The sequence below is a fragment of the Pongo pygmaeus genome, chromosome 3 (genome assembly GCF_028885625.2).
Source record: "Pongo pygmaeus isolate AG05252 chromosome 3, NHGRI_mPonPyg2-v2.0_pri, whole genome shotgun sequence".
NCBI classification, from domain to species: domain Eukaryota; kingdom Metazoa; phylum Chordata; class Mammalia; order Primates; family Hominidae; genus Pongo; species Pongo pygmaeus.
The window spans coordinates 126,727,655-126,752,030 of NC_072376.2; the positions used below are offsets into that span (position 1 = coordinate 126,727,655).

Here is a 24,376-nt window from a genome sequence, read left to right on the forward strand (position 1 = left end):
GGTGCCAAGAAAGTAAAATGCGCAGTTATGCTTGCGTATGAGTTCAGAAAGAAATAGCCCTAGCACAGCCGGGATGCTGAGAAGTGCAGAGGCAAGGGGCCAAATAAAAAGGTAAGGGGAAAAACCTCTCCACCCACCCGCCTCACCTAGTCTCCACTGCCACTGAAGCCGCCATTGCTCCCAGCTGGGAGAGAGCAGGATTCCTCAGCAGCTGTGACCTTAATCTCTGAAACACTATGTTAACTGTTAGGACTTGGAGCAAAACTTGGAGAAAAGAAAAAAAAAGTTTAATAAAACACTGTATTGTTTTGTTGCTACTGTGTCTGACTGTATAGTAGAAATAATTGCAGGACTTTTTATGCTTGTAATTCCCCGCCTCATAGGTGCTAGAGGGGATTATTTAATTAAGAATAGCTAAAGATAGAGAAGTTTTAGTGGGATTTGCCTTTGAGACAGAATAACTCTCTGACTGAGGACTTAACGCTATTTGCCCAAAGGGAGCCTCTGGAAATTCTGGTGATGATGACATAAAAAATATGGTTTCGGATACTAAATTAAATCAAGAGTTTTTTAAAAACCTTGGTTATAAAAAGGTTTTTTTCTCACAGTTGTTTAGGATTTAGAAGGTCAGCTGAAGGTATTCCCTGTTCATAATTCTCAAAGTTGAAGGACTTTAATTCTTAAAGCATTGTTTCTAGAGAGATTAATACGACAGAAGTGATATTAAAAATTATTTTTGGATTTTTATACTGAAAGACAAATTTTACTTTTCTTTGATTATGCAATAAGATGCTGTCTACTTATAATTATTGGCTGAAGAATTGCTACAAAGAGTGGATAGGTAGACATTTCTAATAAGCCTTTGTTATTCTCTTGTTTGTTTTTCAATTATTGGGATTGATTTTATCTAAAATTGCATAAAACAACTGACAAAAAATGTTATAGGATTGCAGTAAATTTGAGCACAAGGCAATTTCAAATCATAGATATGAAATTGAAAGTTAGGTAAATATGTTCAAATCTACCTAATCCCCGAAGGCAACATTCAGGTTCTGTGCTTTAAATAATACCATGTTTAACCAATGAATCAACCAAATTCACAGAGATGCTATGACTAGTAAAATATTTAAGAAAAATATATCTTTAAAAAAGCAGAATTTCTGCTCTGCCAAATTGGAGAGGTTTGTAATAAAATAACACAAGGATGTGAGGTATGTTCCATTTGGCTTTATAATTCTATGAAGACATAGAGGTTTATTTTCTAATTATATTTTTTTCCTTTCACGATTCGGTACAAAAAATTATTGACAATTTAAGCCCTCATCTCTTTTTTCTGGGAACTCATTTAAGCTAATGTATTCTGTAATATTCCAAGTAGTGTTAGAATAATCATGTTCTATCCTGTTATGTAATAAAGATGATAGATAAAATTTGGTCTCAATTTTGTGTAATTTTTGCTTCGCTTTTGCTGTAACACCATGTTGCTATAACTATACATTATTAGAGTTAGTTATTTATAGTGTTAGAAATTTCTGCATTTCATATCATTGCTGTTAAAGGTATTAAGGATGATTAGTTCTATTTTTCAACAATGAAATCCCTGTACCAGAAATAGAAAGTGGAAAGTTAGGCAAATGTGGTTGAACATATGGATAAATGTGATTATCTTATGTATTCACTCAGAAACATTGAGTGCTAAGTATAAGTAGGACATCATTTTATATACTGGCCATGCATATGTAAACAGAACTTACAGAAATCACTTTTCTTAAGAAGTTTATATTCTAGGGGAATGAAACAGACAATAAGGAAAACTTGTGAGTAAAATCTGAAGCATATTAAATGCTAATGAGAAAGATCAAGCAGGAAAGTGGGGTAGCCGTGGTGGGAGGATGGCGGAGATGAAGTGTTTGATTATTGGGTTCATGGCTGCATCTTCTAGGAGAATGTGCACTACTTGAAGGTAGGGGCACTACCCGAAGGCAAGGACTCTACGTGATGTCAGTTGCCATCACATCCCGACACACACCATTACATGGGGGCACTTAACAAATGCTGAATGAATGGATGGATAAACTTGGTGTAGAGTGAATCCTCCCCTTAGCCTGATCTACTCTTTTTCACACTACTTTATATGGTATATAATGTTATAATTAGTTATGTTTATTATTTATTGTCTGCTTCACTCAGCTAGAAGATAACCTGCCCAAGGGTAAGAATTTTTATTCATTTCATACACCGATATATCCCAAGATCCTAGAACATTGCCTGAGAGAGTAAGATTCAGCAAGTATTTGTTGAATGAATGAATGAATTCTATGAAGTCATTGTATGAGGAAACAATTTAGCTATTAGTTTACCATAGACGAATTGTGCTGCTTTTGGCAAGGAAATTTTTTCCTGCCAACATCACACATTCTACTACTGACAAATTCACAATCTGCATGTTCAAAAATGGTATGAATAAAATGCTTAGGAAGCTGATCCTGATGCGAAATTCATGTGCCTTAGAAAATCAAGAAACACCTGCACGTGAAAATACATAGCATTTTTAGTTATATTAGCTTAAACCTGGAAACAACCCAAGTGTCCATTAACAAGTGAAAAGATAAAAAATGGCATATCTATATAATAAAATACGGTTCAGTAACATAAAGAAATAATGTGGAGATGTGCGCACTAATATGGTATATTCTCACAGAGGAATGTTGAAAGTACAAAAAAGTATTATTATTCAACTATCAATGACAGTGTTCCTCTGTTCTTGAGAATTTTAAAAGGGGCCTGGTCAAGAAAACAAAAATATCCATTCAATTTTTAGAAAAAAGGAAGAAAGAGTATGTAAAAACAGATGAAACAAGTTCTTTAGTTAGACTTGACACTTGACAGACCTGAGGTAGATGTTTTCACTGGCTGAAAGGTACTACAAATGTTTTTGTTGTTGATGTTTTTATTGGAAAAAAAAGTTTTTATATCCCTTCTCAACCCAGAAACATAGCCATATTCAAAAATTATTTTCTGACAAAGCTAATGAGAGTTTCTTTTGAAACCCTAAGAAAGATCAGAGGTTTAAAAGAGGTGCAGTTGACACTTGAAACAACCACAGGCAGCCTAGAAACGCATCCTGAAGATCACAGTTTAGGAAACTAACACCTGAGAATGAATCCCCCATATTAACATGGCGTCAGTGATTAGGGCACAAAACTCAAGGACACAGTGTTTTCCTTCCTGGCCATCTTGAAATTCCTAGTGATTTGCTGACAGCATTTTTAGAAACATTTTTTTCATGACTTACACATGACTATTAGATTATATTTTAATTTCTTGAGGGCAAGACACTGAGACTTCTCGTAAACCACATCCTGCCTAGAGCCCTGGGCAGGTGGCAGGCACTCTCTAAAACAGTGATCAACATCCATGAAGCCATTTCCAGTAGAACACTGTGGGCTAAATTATTTTCACTGAGAAGATTATAATCATTTATAGAGAACTTAGAATTACATCACAATAGGTGATACCTACTGGTATTTCATAATCCTAATTTGCCTCTTTGCTTCTTTTTTTGTCTTTCTAGGAACTTCTAGAAGATTCTATGTTTACACTATGTTTCCAATAACAGTATAGTTCCTCAGAACCCTAGTCCTGTGCATTGTGCCACAGAGAGCAGTTTTGTGGTGAAATTATGAAATACTGTATAACATTTTCCTTCTGTCAGGGTTACAATACAAGCTAAGATTTTAAAAATTCTAAGAAAAATCTGCATTAAAGTGACTCCTTTGACTTTTTTTAACCCACCATCTCCCAAACTTACTTTCTTCAGAACTCTTTTTTAGTGTAAAGATGTCTATTTTAAAAAAATGTATAAGATGCCATCTATTTTAAGACATTTATGTGCCACCAGGAAAGAAAAACATGAACAATATGCCTTTATTTTTAAGACTCATTTAAAAGATACTGTCGACAAAACAAAAACTTTAGGAAATACAACTTTGCTCTATAAAATAAAATGGAACCATATATTCTAGAAATAAAATATTAAAATTAAAATCCTTTAAATCATTTTACCCAATTTAGTAATTTCAGTACTAGATTACAGATTCTTTTATACATTTTCAGAAACTGTGAGCTGCGATATAAATGGATTATATCACAGTCCTTTGAGCTGTGATATAAATGGATTATATCACAGTCCTTTGAGCTGTGATGTAAATGTATTTAATGGTATGCTGTCATACCACCACACACATTTTCTGATCACAGTTATAACTTCAAAGATCACAATTCTAGCTATCTGTGACTTTTCAAGTGTATACTGTGAGCTTTGAGGCCTCTGCATTAGGAGAGGGCACGTCAAAGAAAACACCAGGGTCTACAGGACCCACACCAATCTATGCTCTTTGATGACCCATGATAAAATTCATTACTGATAATACTCCTTTAATTCTCCTCATGACATTTGCATGTGGGGTTTCCAAGCAAGATTACTTACTCCAGGCAGGATCCATATCTTCCATTTCTCTGTATCTCCCCACAGTGTCCACTTTGTATAAGAGTAAGGTTATTACTTTTAATGGGAAAAACCACAACTACTTTTGCACCAACCTAATATAAATGCTATTTATTATTATGGGAACATCTTTCTCCATGTCGTAGCCAAGTGGAAGCATCTATCTGTAAAATCATATTACATTACTGTGGTTGTTAGCAAACCATTCCTTCAATTGCCTATTAGTAAAGATTTTTATATTTTAGGACGAATGATACAATTTTAGCTAGAAGTTAGATCAGAAAAGCCACAGTAAATTTTCTAGTGCCATAAAGTAAATCATTTTCATAATTAAGATACATAAATAGTTTATGATAGAAACAATAAAGTTGTCTCAACTCTGCACAAACATTGAATTTCCAAGTAATTTGTAAGGAATATATTCATCTTATTACATTCAAAATCTTGGTTGAACAATGATGATTATAAAGTTTTCTGAATGATGTTTTTTATAGTCTATGAATTCACACAGTATTACATTAATTTATAGTATTACAGTGCTTGGTAATTTGAAGAAATGAAATAAAATTCTTCTAATGGTATGCAGGAAATAAAAATAAAATAAAGTCATTTGCATAACTTTTTATGAAAACAAAATAATATTTTTCTGTAAAAATAAATTAGGTTTTTTATACTGAAATGTTCTTCTATTAAAGTGTTTAGAAAATAGTTACATTCATTGTGGGCAGTGTGCTCAAACATTCTTATCTGCCATTCCCTCATGCATGATAAAATGAGGTGCAAGCTGTTCACATGTGAGAAAAACAGCTTTTCACAGGAAAAGAAACATATATATATATAAAAAATAGAATTAATTTAAAAACCCAAGTGTCATATGACAGACATACAAAAATTCACCAAGAAAATATATTCTTCAAGGCCTTTGAGGTGACACAATCTTCGACTGTAATTTATCAAAGGTAGTTTTAATCATGCTACCCTGTAACTTCCATCAAATTAGCATGCTTGCGGATGATAGTTTATTGTTCTCCTCCTATAATTTAAAGCAGTGTTTGGTCAGTTGACTGAAGCACAGCAGTCAAACTCAGGACTCACCACGTTTTCTAAAGGGGCAAGAGAAATAAACATCTCCACTCTCTCTAAGCGTGGCTTGCAAGAGTAGCACCTTGGCACTGAGCAGGACAGTTTTCGGTGTGGCGGCCAGGTGGCAGAAGTCTCTGGAGTGGCACAGCATGAAAACAAGCCTGACGCTTAGGCCAGCGATATTATCGAGCCAAATTTGCTGGTTTACCTAGGAAACAGATGAAAGATAAGAACTGATTAAAGTTTAACCAAACAGGAAATATTTGTGCTTATCCACAAGTAACACCTGAATGGCAAGTTGAACCTGAGACTGCTTTCTGCTGTTTCTTCTTCTTTATTTTGCTTTTCTTTTGCTTTTTCTCAGCCTGATTTTTGCTTGGCTTCTTTTTCTTGGCTTCCTCTTTATACCATGGTCCCCAGACCCCTCCATTGAGCCTAGGGTTACTTCTGGGGTCTTTGGGGGGATACCTGACCGGCACTGCAGTTTTGTTGAACTGTGAGAGCCTCCGTAGGAGCTTCTTCACGATTCCTGGATACCTGTTAGATAGGTCCACCCTCTCATATGGGTCGGCTGTGATGTTGAAAAGCCATACACTTTTGCCAGTTGACAAGGTAATCCGTTCATTGTGCCACCGGTTCGGTCCCAGGTTGCTGAAAGACTGAGGGGGGACCCAGTCGCTGTAGCCAGGATTTCCTGTAAGCAATTTCCAGTGCTGCACTCTAATGGCTGACTGGATTGCAGTGTTCCAGATCCCATAGCCTGCTGCCCAGGAGCCATTTTTTGCCTTGGTGTATATGGGGTCAATGTTATGCAAAATATCTACTCGGGGTGAGCGAAGACCCTCACTTATGGTCTCCCAGATATCATAGCCATCTAGTTGAATGTCCTCATCAATCTGTCCTTCAGCCAGTGAAATCAGAGTGGGGTACCAGTCAGTGATGTGCACAAGTTCCTTACACACTGTTCCCTTGTTTTTCAGAAGTGGGCTATGCACAAAGCCTACAGCCCGGATCCCTCCTTCCCAATATGTTCCTTTGCTACCTCTGAGAGGCCAGTTACTCCCTCCTGCCGTAGGCTGGCCACCATTATCTGAAGAGTAAATGATAATGCTGTTGTTATAGAAACCATAAGTCTTTAGAGCCAATGTCACGTTGTTGATTGCTTCATCTAAGCAGGAAAGCATGGCAGCATATCTCCTCCTATTTATGTTGATAATGGATCGGTAGTGTTCAAAATACCTGCCAGGAGCTTGCAGTGGTGAATGAACAGCTTGATAGGCAATATATAAAAATATAGGCTTTGTGGGGTTATGGGAAGCTAAGATTTGCTGTACTCTCTGAGTGTACATCTGTGTGGAGTATATGCCATTGTCATAGTCCCAGGCAGCATTGTCATTTTCATACAAGTCATAGCCACACATCCCAGGACTGTCACATTTGTAGTGTGTATAGTAATCCCCACTTCCCAAAAGGGAACCAAAAAAGGTATCAAATCCTCTTCTGGTGGGCATGCATTCTTTTCTGTAAAAACCCAAGTGCCATTTTCCGACCATATGCGTTGAATATCCAACCTCCTTCAGTTTCTGAGGTAGGGTGGCATTGTCCAGAGGTAAACAGTTGGGTTGGGTAGGTCTTATGATAGAATGTTGAAGTCCGGTGTGTATCTGATACCTTAAGAAAAGAGAAAAAATTTGTTATCAGGGCAGGATAAAAGAGATATTCTACATAAAACAATGATCCCTAAATTAAAAAATGTTTCTATGGGCATCATTGTTAAATTATAATTGACCCCAATGATAAATGACCAATTCAGCGTTTCTGCTGTTTACTCACAAGTCTTACTCTAATTAACTTCCTATTTAACATTTGAAATACATTTCAATCTAAACCAGTACTTTTGAAACTAAAATTTTGCCACTTATCTCAAAAGTCTTTTGGAGACGGAGTCACGGTTGTCACCCAGGAGTGCAGTGGCGTGATCTCGGCTCACTGCAACTTTCACCTCCCAGGTTCAAGTGATTCTCCTGCCTCAGCCTCCCCAGTAGCTGGGATTACAGGCATGCACCAATATGCCCAGATTTTTTTTTGTATTTTTAGTAGAGACAAGGTTTCACCACGTTGGCCAGGCTAGTCTTGAACTCCTGACCTCAAGTGATCTACCTGCCTCGGCCTCCCAAAGTGCTGCGATTACAGGCGCGAAGCCACTGTGCCCAGCCTCAGAGTCTTTTAAAGTTCTTATAGTGGAATTAATTTGAATAAACTTTAATCTCTTAATTACATGACTGAAAACTGACAAGGTAAGAGAAAAGATATACAGAATCAGAGTGTTATTATTATTATTGCTTTTAACCTAGGGGCCTTCTAAATCATTAGCTCCTAAATAGTTTCCTGAGGTCATTTATTTCAAGCTAACTCTGAAGTACTAAAAATACAAGGAAAAATTATAGAAAAATCTCCTGTTTGATTGTAAAACAATAGTTCATTCTTTTTTTTGAGACAGTCTCGCTCTGTCGCCCAGGCTGGAGCGCAGTGGCGTGATCTAGGCTCACTGTAAGCTCCGCCTCCCGGGTTCACGCCATTCTCCTGTCTCAGCCTCCCAAGTAGCTGGGACTACAGGCGCCTGCCACCACGCCCAGATAATTTTTTTGTATTTTTTTTAAATTAGAGACGGGGTTTCACTGTATCAGCCAGGATGGTCTCGATCTCCTAACCTCGTGATCCGCCCGCCTCGGCCTCCCAAACTGCTGGGATTGCAGGCGTGAGCCACCGTGCCCGACCCTTAATCTCTAAACTGTTAGATCTCTGAAACGAGAAAGAGGTTTCTGACTACACAATACATTATTGTTTAAAAATCATTTTAGAATAAATGTTTTAGCTAGTGCTACAAATTATATTTTTCCAAAAATAACAGGTAATAAGTCCTAATGTATGTTTCTCACAGTGTCTCTTTTTAAAAAACTATAATCACTTATAAAATAGTCTAAGAAAGCATAATACTTTCTAATATGTTAAAAATTAAGTGAATGTTAATTTGTTGCATTTTTCTCTTTCCAATGGTATTTGCCAAGGGCGTTTTCCAAGAAGGGGTTATTATTACACAAGTGTATGAATTTTCACTTGGGCCACGATATACTAGTTAGTTTCTGACATTTAAAAACTGATTCTATAGTTATAAGTTGAAAAACACTTTTAAAATAGAAAATATAAAAATGAAAATTAAATTAAGGTTGCAGAAAATTGTCAGGGTAAATATGTAGATATTCTTGGAATCAAATTACAAAAAAAATATTGAGGTCAAAAGCAACTTTTTTCACAGTGATTTAACCTGAAAGGCCAACATGTTATACATGCCTTGGATGAATAGTTCAATTTATTTTTAATGTTTTAATGATAGCATGATGAAACTATGAGCTTGAAGTGTTAATTGCAACACACACTGATGTTTCTGTGGGCACTGGAGTGATATCTAATCACTATTGCAAAGCAGCATTGACATGGACCCTGTTTACTCCACTGATCATTTAGCTGTCAGTTTTGCAATAGTCATGATCGTGGTAATTTAAAATGTAAGAAATTCCCAAAGAAATAATCGTTTCATAAACATCATAAGAACCAAGTTTAGAAGGCATTGTTACTGTTCTTGATAATTTTTTTTTTTTTTTTTTTTTAGACAGAGTCTGGCTCTATCACCCAGGCTGGAGTGCAGTGGCACGCTCTTGGCCCACTGCAACCTCTGCCTCCTGGGTTCAAATGATTCTCCTGCCTCAGCCACCCGAGTAGCTGGAATTACAGGTGCATACCACCACGCCTGGCTAATTTTTGTATTTTTAGGGTTTCACTAAAATATCATACGGTTTCACTATGTTGGCCAGGCTGGTTTCGAACTTCTGACCTCAGATGATCCACCTGCCCTGGCCTCCCAAAGTACTGCCACTGCACCTGGCCTGTTCTTGATAATTTTTGGTCCAGTCCAGGATCCAAAACATTCAATTGAGAAAAAACTAATTTTTTAACAAGTGAATGTTTTAGACACAAGTGAATGTTTTCTAAAATTAGAAAAAAAACTAATTTTTCACACAACTACATGACAAATTAGTAAATACCCATTAATGGAAACTTGGAGGAAATTAAAAAGGGAGACATCTATATGGGTAAAAATTTTGGGAATCATTCATGGGGATGAGTTATTAACAAAATAATTATGTTATGCAGAAAATGGATTTGACTGGAATGTCTATTTAATTCATCAAATGGTAAACCAATTAAGCATTTCTAATTAAATTGGTCATTTTCTCACCTATTGGCAAAGGCAACAGGAAAAGAGGCTTATGAAAAACATAAAATAAAGGAAACGTTTGCAGAAAAAAAAGAAAGCAAGAAGAGGTTTGCTGCTTTCAGAAAATGGTGTAGCGTTTGCAGATAAGTAGGAGTTCAGAGCTATTAATCAGCTACGAGGTTTCTGTCTTCTCTAGAAAGTAGAATGGTTTTTAAATTGGAAAATTTAAAACCAGCAACATAAAAGTCTGACAGCAGCTTATAACAGGGAAGAGGTTTTCAGAGCAGCTCCTGCTTAAATGAGTTCCAGCCTCCATGGTGGAATAGGAGGAAGTTTCAGGTAATTTGGGGTGTGGGTTAAGGGTGTAGGTTTTGGAATCAAACAGACCTGGGTTTGAATTTGCTCCACTGCTTATTATCTGTGTGGTTTTGTGAAGTACTTAATCCCTCTGATCCTCAGTTTCCTCCTCTGTAAAATAGGGATAATAATACATATTGGGTTGCTGCAAGCATTGGAAGGGAGCAGAGTCTAGTAAGGAAGGTACATTTATTCAGTGATAGCTTTAACAATTATCCCAGAATGCTGAATCGGGTGTCACTAACATTTGCATAACGCTTTTTAATTTATAGATTTTTTATATGCATTGTTGCATTTAAGTTTCACTACAACAGTGAGAAGTCAGATTTTTTAAGTTCATTTTATAGATGAGAGAATAGAGATGTAGAGAATTTGTGGTTTTCTCCCCAGCACCCTCAACCTGCCCCACCAGGCTGTGAAACTGATTCTTGATCAGCAGTGGCAAAGTCCGATGCGCTCTCTGTTCTTTTTAAGAGTTAATATCAGTACTTTTTGAAAAATCAAGGAGTAGAGGAAAGATGCCAGAAGTCTTGAGAAGCAAATCTGTTCTAACTTTCCAATTAAAGAAAGGAAGGATTTTTAAACCGGATAGTGAGACTTATGTTGATCCCAGAAAAATTTGAGAATGATTTTTTTAAAGTACATGATTTGTGAGCATTTCAAAAATAACAAATGGGACAAAGTCAAAAAAGAAAAGTCCTGCCAAGTTAGCTTTATTGTCTTTTTTAAAAAAGGATCAGCATTAGGTAAATAGCTTAGGAATGATTTAGCATTTGAAAGGGCTGCCCATTATTCTTTTTAAATAAAATAATGAAAAATCAACTGTATGTTAGCACTTTAGTTGGGGGTAGGAATGATAATCTTACACTTTAATGAAAGTGAATATAATATGAAAATTTTTTTTACTGATATGCTTTTCTCTGGCCTCCACAACTCTGTGGGGCAGGTAGGAGTGTTTCATTTAATTGAAAAAAAGAAAAGAAAAGAAAGAAAAACAACTCAGAAAATAAGTCCTCATAGCACTATTCAAAATAGCAAGACCTGGAATCAACCTGAATCCCCATAAATAGGAGATTGGATAAAGAAAATGTGGTACGTATAACCCACAGAATACTATGCAGCCATAAAAAGGAACAAAATCATGTCCTTTGCAGTAACATGGATGCAGCTGGAGGCCATTATCCTAAGTGAATTAACACAGGAACAGAAAACCAAATACCACATGTTCTCACTTATAAGTGAGTGCTAAACTTTGATTGCACATGAACACAAAGAAGGGAACAAAAGACACCAGGACCCACTTGAGGATGGAGGGTGGGAGAAAGGTGAGGCTTGAAAAACTACCCATAGGGTACTATGCTCACTACCTGGGTGACGAAATAATCTGTACACCAAACCTCCGTGACATGCAATTTATCCATGTAACAAAACTGCACATAAACCCCCAGAACCTAAAATAAAAACTGGAAGGAATTAAAGAGACTAAGGAGACATGACAATTAAATGCAATATGTGGTTTTGAATTGGAATAGTTTCAATAAATAACGTATTTAGAGAACTGGCAAAACTTAAATGGGATCTCAGGATTAAAATGGAATAACAATGCTTCCTGATTTTGATGGTTTTGTGGCTAACATAGGAGAATACTATTGTTTGTAGGAAATACTGAAGTATTGAGGGTGATGGGACATCACGTTGGCTTTTAACTCTTAATTCAGGAAAAATGCTATTTGTGCTGCACTTGCAATTTTTCTATAAGATTGTCTCAAAATTTAAAACAAGATGTAAGAAAATCTAACTGGGATAAATAAAAGATATTTAAAAATCAACTTTTTACATGTTAGCTATATAAGACTACATAAATGGATCTGAGAAGTTGAATATATCAGACAACAAATTTAATAAAAAGCAAAAGAGACAAATGAGAGCTATAGTTGTAATTAATCTTTATATAAAGGCAGTGTGCAAATTCTGACGAGTAATAATCCCATTATGTTAATTAGAACACATCTGAAAAATAGTATTCAATATTTAAGCATGTGCCCCTAATATATGCACATTTACTTATTTATAAATTACACTCATGCATATTGTATTAATTTAGGAACATTATAAAACTTACACAGAATAGAAATTAAAAGGGATGAGATAAAAATAAATGTAAGTAGAATTTCTTATATTTCTTTTTCTTTTTACATACTAATGAATCATCTTGCATTACCCTTTGGTGTATGTATTCCAATTTGGAGACCACTGGTATAGAAAGTGGATTTTAGAAAGATGAGAATTGAAACACAGACTGTTTAGAAAAGAATTTTTCTAAACAATTCTTCTAATTGTTTAGAAGAGATTGTTTAGAGATTGTTTAGATTTGTCTAGGTCAGAGATGATGGTGGCTTGGACTACCATCTAGTGGCAGTAAAAATGGAAAGAGGTAGATGGATGAAATGTATATTTGGATTTAGAACTGATAGGACTAAATCAGTGAGAGAAGGATAGAAGGAGTGGAAAAGAAAAGAATTAGGAATGATTTCCAGATTTGTTGCTTTTATAACCTGGAGAGTGGTGGATAGTTCAACTCCTCTCTGTTTTATTTCAAAGCATAGAATTAGGACTAATGGTCAATATTATAAAGAGGCTGATTTCAACTCAATGTGAAAAATAACATTCTAAAAAAGAAAATAAACAAACAAAAAAAATAGTAAACAGGCTAGATAAGCATTTGCCAAGGATTTTGTAAAAGGGATTCCTGAATTGGAAACGAAGTGCTAGATGACCTCTAATATGGTTTGGCTGTGCCCCCACCCAAATCGCATCTGAACTGTAGTTCCCATAATCCCCACATGTTGTGAGAGGGACCTGGTGAGAGGTAATTGAATCATGGGGGCAGTTTTCCTCATGCTATTCTCGTGATAGTAAGTTCTCATGAGATCCCATGATTTCATAAGGAGCTTTCCCCTTCGGTTGGCTCTCATTTCTCTCTCCTATCGCCATGTGAAGAAGGATGTGTTTGCTTTCCCTTCTGCCATGTTTGTAAGTTTCCTCAGGCCTCCCCAGCCTTGTGAAACTGTGAGTCAATTAAACCTCTTTTCTTTATAAATTACCCAGCCTCAGGTATATCCTTATAGCAGCATGAGAACAGAGTACTACACCTCTAAGCTTCTTTCTAACTATAAGAATCCATGAGTCAAAGACTATTGCTCAATGTGTCAGTAAAGCGTCTCCATTTAACATCAGAACAGCTTCACGATACCAAGTTTATAATATAATTTACAGATATTTCATAGGGAAGATTCCACAAACATCAATTATATATTTAACATTTATTTGTTTAATATGAAATTAGTTTAAAAATAGATTTTTCATATAATATATTCCAAATGCTTGTATTACCTTGGCTAAAAAGTAAAATAATTGTGAAATTTAGTAAGTTTTTTTGTCACAGTCTGGCTACCACGTGAAGAAAATTCCATATGAATAATAGTAAACCTAGAGTTGTTGCCAAATCTGTTAAAAGCAACCACCATCATTCTCACTTTACTGCCAACTTAAAAGAAAAATGCTAAGTAGACCTTTCAGCTTGGCATTAGAATATGTGAAGGTTTATAATTTTTTGTATTAATTTATATTACTGGGTGCTGGATACTATAGTCTATGAATTCTCCTTTGTCTGAAAATATTGTCTAAGTTGTTATTGTTTTAACCTAATTACATATTTAATGTACTCTCATAAGTAGGATAAAATATGAATACTAATAGTTTTATGCAGACTTTAAAGTCCAGAATGATTAGCGAGTAAAAAATAGGCCAATAATGGAGTAGAAATTCATATTTTGAAGGGAAGGAAATAAATGCAAGAGACCGTAGTTTACAAATCAAATATCACTCGGATATTTATGTAGGAAGAATATAACTAATTTTCCATATTCTGAAAGGTGTTTGCTTATGACTGCCTTCCAAAAGACTCTCTTGTCTATAAATAAATTCTATTTACGGGCCTTAATTTTATCTTTCAGTTAATTATATCTTCTGGAAAGGGGTGAAAGTGGGGCAGGCTGTAGCAACAAATATATGCCTAGTTGTTTAATCTCATGAATAAGCGAATTCATTGCTTGTTAAACACTCTTTCTCCTACACTGTGCTAGCTTTGGGGATTACAACAGGTGAATAAGATGGTCTCTGCTCTCAAGGAACTCAGTATAATTGGAGAAACAGACAAGCCGTTAGAGGATTATTATGACAGGACTAAGTGTTACAGTAGAGAACCACAGGATTTTATAAGTGCTCATAGTAGAGTCAGGAAACCTCTCAGAAGGGGCCATGTTTCATTTGAGTTTTAGTGCATTCAGGAGTATCTGGGTGAGTGTGGAATGAAAGCAGGTAGTGCAAGCAGCTGAAACGACTTGGACAAAAGAGCATTCACAAGGGAAGGTGAATCTGAGATGATTTTTGCAGCAGGAGGAGCCATCCAGGTGAAGAGTTGAAGGGAAGACAGTGTTTCAGCAAGAGAAGCAGAATGTTTGAATGCAAAAAGTGAGAGAGAATTTGGGTCTCTGTAGATCAACAATTTAGAATATTAGAATATAAGGGCAGAGATTCAGACGTATCTTGATGGGAGACTAGTCTATAGAGGTAAGTAGGTGCTCAATGACAGGGTGCTGTATTAGAGGATAGAGCTGTACTAAGGTTTTCTTACTTAATGTGAAGGTCACACGAAGTCACAGAATACTTTTGAAAAGAGAATGACACAATCGAAGCTTTGCGTTGGAAAAATCAACTCTGGTTGTAGTGTGAAGAATGGATTGGAGTGGAACAAGACCTAGGCAGGGGGATGTGACCTAATCTAAGAGATAAAGGATGATATCCAAGACTGAGATTCGTTACAGTGAGGATGCAGTAAAGGGAAGATTAGCTATTATAAAGCGAGACATTTGATAGGGTTACAGACTATATGTGGGAAGTGTGGGAGAAGGAAATGTTAAAGATGAGTCCAAAGTGTCTGGTCTGGGTGGCCGGGTGAAAGGAAATCTTTGCATTGAGTTAAGAAATCCAGAAAAGGGATAGGAATAAATAGGAAGACAATGATTCCTGCCCTGCATTTAGCTAGAGGCACCTGTCAGATATCCACTTGGAGATGTATAGGATAAAGTAAAATAAATATTTGACAAATACATTTTAGCTGCTCCTGACACACACATGCACAAAAGGGTAACTATGTGAGATGACGAGTGTGTTAATTTGCTTCACCATAGTAACTAATTTAGTACTTATGGCCAGCCCATTATATCATACTGTATACCTTAAATATACACAATAAAATGTATTTAAAAGAAAAGAGTGGTGTGCTACCCAAATTAGATCACCATAATGTTTTTCACCTGCATTAAAGTTAAGAGGATATGTATTTCTTAATGACAAATAGTGGAATGCAATGTTACAATACAAATGCAGTTAATTTAATTATGAAATAGAGATTTGAGACTCATTGGCTTTTAGGCGGTAGGCGAATTCATGGGAACTCATGTCATCATCTAAAGACAAAATGGAGAAGGCCATAGATGGAGCCCAGGAGATACCATCATTGAGAAGAAAAGCAAGGAGCAGCCTTAAAAGAGTCTGAGGAAAATCAGCTACCCTGTGAGCTAGAGTAGTGGAGAAGAGTTTTAGAATCAACTGCATCACTTACTATAGAGAAGCCAGGGAAAGTGAGAAGTGCACAGCATCAACTGGATTTGGCAATACATGTAGATCTTATGAGCTATTCTTTAGTAGAATGGTGTGGGAAGAAACTAGATTATAGTGGATTGAGACATGAATGGAAAGTGAAAACGTATAGAGGTAAGCATACACTATTTCAAGATATGTAGATGGAAAAAAAAAGAATATGGTGGGACTAGAAGTGCTGATGTAGAAAAGTGTTTATGATGTATTATTAAGTAAAAGACCATCTGGCTATGGAAGAATATCTATTGTATTATTACATTTTTACAATAAAAAAATGTATAGGTTCCATAAGGGCAGGAACTTTGTTCACTAGTATACACATATCACCTGAAACAATACATGGCTCATAACAGCACATCAATTGTTGAATGAATAAATGAGAATGTGTGTGTGTGTGTGTGTTCATAAAGAGAGAAAGATAAAGAAAAAATGTATACATATATGACAATCTGTTGAACATGATTATTTCTGGGAACATAATAATTGTGGGAGGAGAAGCTTTCAACTTGTTATGTAAATTTACATGTAAATAAAATTTACATGATTAGGTTTCAAAAAAACTAGCTTATTCTACTCTAATTGTATCAAGGCAACTAATTAATTTGAAATAAAAAATATTACATATAAATGTCAAATGAATGGACACACTCACTCATCTCCTATTCTGCCTAGCAGGGACATCTACTCAGGAGATTACCTTCGGACTAGACAAAAGGGGATGGAATGAGCTAAATAAATTCTGTAATTACCCCTCAAATCCAGAGAAAATGTCTCCTTTCACTACAGAAGCAGATAAGGAAACTTGTCAAGTAACTTTTAAAATTTCTGCCTTTGGATAATCTTTCCTAGTCTCTGCTATTTGTCCTTGCAATTGCCTTACTCATCCACTGTCGGTGAACCTTCAGGACACCAAAGCTTTTTCTACATTGATTACAATTTTCCTGGTCTCTTTGGAAACATAGCTACAAATAACACGCTAAGTGATTCTTTTCTGGAAATAGTTTTCATCCAAAAGTAAGTTTCTTTCCTACTAGATGGTCTTTTCTCTGACTCTTATTATCTCATGTTCTTTTCTCTTTTTTGGAATTATTTATTTGAAGACCCATACTTCAAAAAAATAAGATTTAATATATAAGTTACAGACTACCAAATACCTATTGACATGAATATTCACTTATGTAATTAATGAATCTCTCATTTATAAAATTACTTACAGAATAAAATTTAAGAGGGAACTCCAGGGGTACATTTTAAAATTATCTAATTTATAGAGACTGTTTCAAGGATACATACACTCCATAAAGCAAGTGTACCCACACTGCCAAAATAATATTTATATTTTTCTTGCTATTTTCAATATGACCACAGAATAATGTATTTTTAAAGAAATGTACAAGTTTTCATCTCCTCTATTCCAAGCAAAAAATGCACTTAGATATGTAGACTAGGGAGTAGCTTAAATACTAAACTATTCCTGATACTACCAACTTTGTCCTATAGACCGGAATTGTTAAGGAAGATATCCTTAAGTAATATCATCGTAATATTAGTTAGAATCCTCAACGTAAGATATAGATTGCTTAAAGAGAATTTAAAATACTTTCATTTTTAAATTTTTATTTGTTTATTTTTTGAGATGGAGTCTCGCTCTGTCACCCAGGCTGGAGTGCAATAGTGCGGTCTCAGCTCACTGCAACCTCCGCCTCCTGGGTTCAAGTCATTTTCCTGCCTCAGCCTCCCGAGTAGCTGGGATTACAGGCACCCACCGCCATGCCCAGCTAATTTTTGTATTTATATTAGAGACGGGGTTTCACCATGTTGGCCAGGCTGGTCTCGAACTCCTGACCTTGTAATCCACCCACTTCAGCCTCCCAAAGTGCTGGGATTACAGGTGTGAGCCACTGCACCCAGCCTAAAACCCTTTCAATATTTTAAAAATATGATCTCTCACTCTGCTTTACATGAATTGGTCCATTAATATTTAGTTATTCTAATATGGGCAAGACTGCCATATTTAAGAAGTTTAACATTTTCTTTGTACCTTTGACTTTGAAGAAAGAAAAATTATCAAAAGTTTCATATTTATGTTCACCAGGTGGTTTTTCCAGAAAACAGCCCGACAAAAAAATGGTAATGTTCTCCCATTCTTGAGCAGAATTGCTTTCTTTTAGCCAGGGTTAGGAAAGATCTGTCAAATAACTGAGTGTCTTTGCACCTGCAATTAGCCACACACATAGATGAAAGTATTTCATGTCAAACTCATATGGACATATCAGTGTCTTAGCTGCAAGCCATGTGACAACAAACTGAAATCCAAGATAACTTAGTAGAGAAAATGAGGCAGTCTCCAGAAAAAATTATCACAAATTTATTAGGTACCCACATTATTCCAGGTACTGTACTGTGGAGAAACATAAGGAATAGTGAGAGTTTATGAGAAATAATTCTGTAAGAAACATTGTGATATACTATATATCCACAGTAGAGAATAATTTTTATGATTTAGAGAAAGTTGAGAAGAGAATATATTTGCTTATTCTTCAAAACAGTTGAGTTTCCTACACTGTCCGTTCATTATTTATAAAGGGCATTTATAATTCTGTGTTATAAAGCAGTTTCAGCTAAAAATAAAGAGAATTATTGAGTAAACACTGCATTAATTTGGTATGACCAGACTCTCAAGGCTAGAGGCATCTAGGTATCATTGTAGGCTACAGTGATACCTGATTGATACTATCAATGTAGGCTGCAGATATCATTAAAAATAGTATATAGGCCCAATTGACAGGTATTAGATATTTTTCCCTAAAATATAAATCTCTGAACTTGTAATCTATCTGTGACTTTGCCCTTTTATTAGCATCTTTTCTAAATTCCAATGGTAATGGTTATTGGCTCTATCTCTAATACAGATATTGAGCTATTTTGAATAGTTTAGGATTCATTATTAATGGCAGTATTATTAAGCAATTAGTCCTGGCAGATCAAGATATGGAATTAACATTTTATATTCTGAAGTGAACTTTATAAGTAGCTTATTTAAAGCTACTCTCATTTAGAGAGTAAGAAAATTAGCAAATTAAAATGGACGCTTTGCCCTGATATTTATTATAGATCATCTTTCCTCCTCTATTACATGTACAGTAGCATGGTTATAGCTGACTTAATTTTATATAATTATTTTCACTTAACTTTCTCCTTTATGTAGAAAAATACCCAGAGTTTTTGTCTGAAATATACTGTAGGGATAACAATTTTTAAAACCAGAAATAAAAAGAGAAAATAAATATACCCTGAAGATCTCTAATAAATAAAATTTGTTGCCTTGAAATACCTCCAGGATGAAATTCTCCCCACTCTACCTCTGGATCAGAACATCTGTATCACAGTTACCCTTCATCTGCTGCAGGTAAAATACTTGCCTGATTTCTGTCATCACTGAATATGAAAAGCAGATGGTCTGCACTCTTTCTACAACAATAGGGATCATATTTTTGTTCCCAGAAAAGACATCCCAAAATTGCAAGTAAAGTGAAAAGTGATCACTGCCTAGGCAGACTGTTTCCCTCCAGTGAGGGTTCACTGCTTATAGACTGGAAAGGACACTAACTGGAAAGCTTGCAGTTTTAATCTCACATGCTCTCTGGCAACTCTCTTATTTTCTGCGAAAAGTTTGCCCCTCATGGTCAGGGTTGAATCCATAGCCCAGAGTCTCACAGGGTGTTTCCTGGGTGGTATGTGAGAAAATGAATATTTTATATTTGTTATAAATCTGGTGGGTAGAGAGATTGGTAGAGGGCTTACTTTATCTCTAGACATTCTGCCTAATGACTTGACATCATAGGAATTTCTCCAGTATGTATTGTGGAAACAATCCGGCCTACCTTTTCTATTGAGAGAACCCACAATATCAGAAATCAGAATGCCTGGATTTGAATTCTGCCTCTACAGGCTGTGTAAACTTGAGCATGCCGCTCAACCTGAACCTCAGTCTTTTCATTTATAAAGGCAATATTAATGATAACAGCACACCAATGCCACAGGATTTTTTTTTCTTTTTTTTGGGTGGTGAGGTATAGAATAAAATGAAATAAAATATATTAAACATATTGCAAATTGTAAAATTTTATAAAAATGCTAGTTATAACTAATTGTTACTACATGTTCTCTCTTTTTTTTGTCCTGTGGTACATCATCTCTTCAACTCCATGTCTTCCTCCTCCTTCTGCTCTATTGTGTGCAAGTGGTGAAACCAAAGCAAAACATGATACCATTGCTTGGGTCTCATGAAATACTGTCTTGCCCACTCTCTTTCTTTTTCCTGGTAGTCAGATTGGAATTTCTAATTGTCAAACTGAAGTTCAACCCATGGAGCTGCTTTCTGTTTTTCCTTTTATTTGACTAATGCGTCAGTTCTTTAAATATCTATGGAGGAATGCAAAGAAATAATTCACAGTGCTCTATAGGGAGACACACGTTAACTTGCCAATTAACTTCATTTTTACAAAACAATAAATATGTGGAACAGAAAATTTTGTAACAAGGGGGATAGGTGCTGAATCTAAGAGAATATTCATGGTATGCTGTGCTGTAATTACTTATAATCAAAAACCAACTGACGGATACATCTCAGCTGGGATATTCCATCCAATATTTTTCTTATTCTTTACTCATATCATAACAGGTAAGTTTCCAAAATATTATACCAATACTGCATCTATTACCCTGGGAAAGCATACCCATTTTTAACCACAGGTTTCTTAGCTGATTGTATTCTGGGAAGCACCCAGAAAGTACCATTAAAATTCACTGCAGTCAAAGCTGTTTCTTACAGTGTTGCTTCTCTTAGTGCCTGTTGCCCCCTTTCCTGTACCAATGAGAGGAATCATGTGTCTTCATGCTATGCCTTGCCTGCCACCTCCTTCCAAAATTTCTGTTATAACATCCAAAACTGTCACCTCCATATTCTTGAGCTTTTGCAGTCCTGGAAAGCAAAATGTTGTTTTAGCTGTCTTTTTACCAAGATACAAGACACAGATTCTCGAAGTTAATTTAAGGATATTTTATAATAATATAAGTGAAAATGCATGTAAAAGTGCAATGATTAGCTAAAAATTATATTCAGAAGCCATATTAATGCAATTCTTATATGTCACATTCAGAAAAATTATATTAGAACACAAGCTAAAAATAAATCATTCATCACAATATAGTTAGAGGAATATTAAGAGAATAATAAGTGATTTGACCTACTAAAGGAGAATTACATGATTTCCCTTTGAAATTTACCAGCATATTATTAGACACTTCAATATGATTCTTATGAATCTTCAATATGATTCTTCAATATGAATACTTACCAATAATTCTGAAGTTCTACTATTCATCCTTTACATTAGGTTTATTTTACTTTGAATTGTTATCCTGTAAAACAATATAGCTGAAAATCAAAATGGCAAATCCATTTCAAAGAATTTCTATGCCTCAGTTTCCTAATTTGCATGAAATGGGATTAATAATAACACTTTTCTCACTGAGTTACCATGAAGATTAAATGAGCTTATAAATGTAGGTACGCAAAATAACGCCTAGCACACAGAAACACAATATTTAAGAAATTACGGAGTTCAATATGGTTGTTAGAATTTTATCAGCCTTACATTTCCCAACCTATTGGTTATTGTCTGCTCTTACCTAACCAATGAGTAATAAGAATCTCTAATAAACCACCACTTTTGGTCAACTCTTGGTGCAGTAACAAAGAAGAATATCACAATTATCAGAAAACATGACTCAGGCACATCTTCCTTTTCCAACTACATATATCCACGAGGCTGAATTGTCCTCATACACTTCAACAGAAACAATAACTAACAACAAGAAATCCAGCTATCTTCTATTAGAGCAGACATTAAAGAGATTTGAAAAAATGACAAATAATGCTACTTTTCTCAGTACTCATCTTTTATTTTGTAGAATATATTTATATTCATAAAATATTTATGTTATGTGTAAAAGGCTTGTTATTACTTTTGAATGAATAAATAAATATTTTTGAAAATTCTCAGTTTTAGTTTCTATTACGGTAAAAATCAATAGATGTGACTCAGATAAGCAAAAGCTGTTTGGGGTCTTTAGTGCTTTGTAAGAATACAAATGGATCCTGATGCCAAAAAGTTTGAGAACTGCTAACATCTAAAATTTCTTTAAATTATTTTATGGTTAAAATTTTCTGAATAGATATATTAATCAATGACAATTTACGCCAAACATTCTTTCTTTAAATTTCAAAAATCTCACATTATAAAGCCTAAATAACAAATGATTTTGTGATACAGTGTTTTGTTGTAAAAAGAATATGAGATTTGGATTTTAAATTCCAATACTGAATCCATTACTAATGCTGTAGTAAGATGAAAAAATTATTATTATTATTATTTTGAGACAGGGTCTCATTCTGTCACCCAGGCTGGAGTGCAGTGGCATTATCACAGTTCAATGCAGCCTCAACCTCCCAGGCTTAAGTGATCCTCCCACCTCAGCCTCGTGAGTAGCTGGTACTACAGGCGCATGTCACCATGCCCAGAACATTTTTTCTTCAAATTATCTTTAATGGCAAGATATTAGGCTGATCCTGGCATAATTCATGTCAGTGGTGAAATTTTTCCATACTGCTTTCTTCAACTTCTAGAGTATTTGGCTTTGGTTTTTACAAAAAGTTAAAAATAAATAAATATAAAAATACCATTTTTCCTATCTAGGTTGCACTGAAGCTGAGAGATGTGTAGTCCTAGACTAGAAGAAGAGATTCAGCTGAGACCAAGGGCTCAGTTGCAGAAAGAAGTGACCATGAGGCTGTGAAATCCTAACAATAAACTGAAATCCCTGAAAGACTACTGGGCTGCTAGGAATTGAAACCAGTCTTATATAGTGAAATCCCAAAGAAAAGGCCAAACCAAGGTGACAGCAAGGTTACTCCATAGACTTAGGTAAGTCACTTCTCTATGTATTCACATCTGCTTCTGTAAAGTGGATCAATAATACTTACCTCACAGGGTTGTTTTAAAACACATTTACATGTGTTAATGTAAATGAAATATCTATATAAATTATAACATGCTCAACAAACTGTTATTGTTGATATTGTGAAAGTAACCAAAGGAGCCCCAAATGTAGTCAGACCACATGACTGTCAGGGCATGTTCCATCATTTGGCTCCTTCGCTTATCCTTTCTAAACCTAGATTTCTCTATCCATATGAGGTAGAAGGGACATATGTGATGGTGTGGGCTTTGGGAAGGGGCAGTGTGTGAGGTGGGGAGCCAGAGAGATGGCAGAAGCTTGTTGCTCTGCAACATAATCCCGTGTTTTTAGAAAAATTAGTAATGCCTTAGAAAAGCACTGCGAATCTTGCGGAGAAAGAAGAGAGGCTCATGACTCAGCATGACAAAGAGAGGAACCTGAAAGATGGGTAAACGCAGGAGGGCAGCCTGAAAAAGGCTAAGAAATGTTGGGTGTTGAAGCAGTTTTGTACCTAGCAGGAACCCTGCTTGTAAAGTGAGTATGGTCAATTTTTATTAAATTTTTTTTTTTTTTGCAGGAGCTAGAAACAAGCTGCTTCTATAGAAATAAAGCACTTCCTTCTTGTGTATGCTGTCTACCCCTTCACATTTTAGTAAAATAGAGGACAGATTAATATTCCTTCATGTATTTGTTGGAATAGGACCTTAGAGCTGACAGTTATAGTTTCTGAGAGTTAAAAAAATTAACACTGTTTTGCCAAAGATTATAATTGTTCTCTAACTCTTATACAAGATGATTTTGGTGAGGATAAAAACGTTTCCACAGAGTATTCACGTTTGCATGAGTGTTCAAATATAAAATATTCTATAGAAAAGCATCAGTAGGTAATAGGTACAGATGAGCAGACTTAAAACACACATTCATAAAACACAACAGTAAAAGTAAAAATCATCCAGATCACTTTGCAACATCTGTATACACTGTGGACAATAATATGTTTGCAGAAACAAGTCCAAATAACTATTGGTGATACCCTAAAGAAACATACTAGTCAACATTAAGAAAACTCTTCAAAACACTAACAAAATTTCTTCTATTAAATGAGGAGTCTGAAATCAGGGAGCCTCAAGGGGGTTTCAGTTCTAACATTCTCTAAGTCAGTGACTTTTTTTAGCCACTAAAAGCTGAAATATAGACTAAATTCTCCTAAAATGAAAACTTTGTTTAAAAAGACAAATCCTAAAGAATTCAGAAGGCTGCATGTCTCTTTGGAGGCTGACAGAAGTGTGGCACGTAGTTATTATCGAAGTCCATGAGGGGACAAGAGTTCTGAGCATTGTCTACTTTGAGTGTCAACTATGAGAAAGTCAATCTGGCAAGCATTATATACATCATCCTATTTTAGA

At 35.4% G+C, this 24,376-nt stretch overlaps 1 protein-coding gene across 11 annotated transcripts in view; it reads right to left on the reverse strand.

Annotated features, from left to right (window-relative positions):
- ARSJ (arylsulfatase family member J) overlaps nucleotides 1-24,376 on the reverse strand; it is a 130,424-nt gene that overhangs the window by 47,428 nt on the left and 58,620 nt on the right. For 3 of the 11 annotated variants that reach the window (XM_063664044.1, XM_063664042.1, XM_063664043.1), the window contains one exon: nucleotides 3,910-7,261. In XM_063664044.1, the coding sequence (XP_063520114.1) occupies nucleotides 5,860-7,261 (1,402 nt within the window). In that variant the 3' untranslated portion in view covers nucleotides 3,910-5,859. Of the gene's footprint in view, nucleotides 1-3,909; nucleotides 7,262-24,376 lie in introns of those variants that run through there. The other 8 variants (XR_010126100.1, XR_010126099.1, XM_063664045.1 and 5 more) reach the window with 5 other exon arrangements.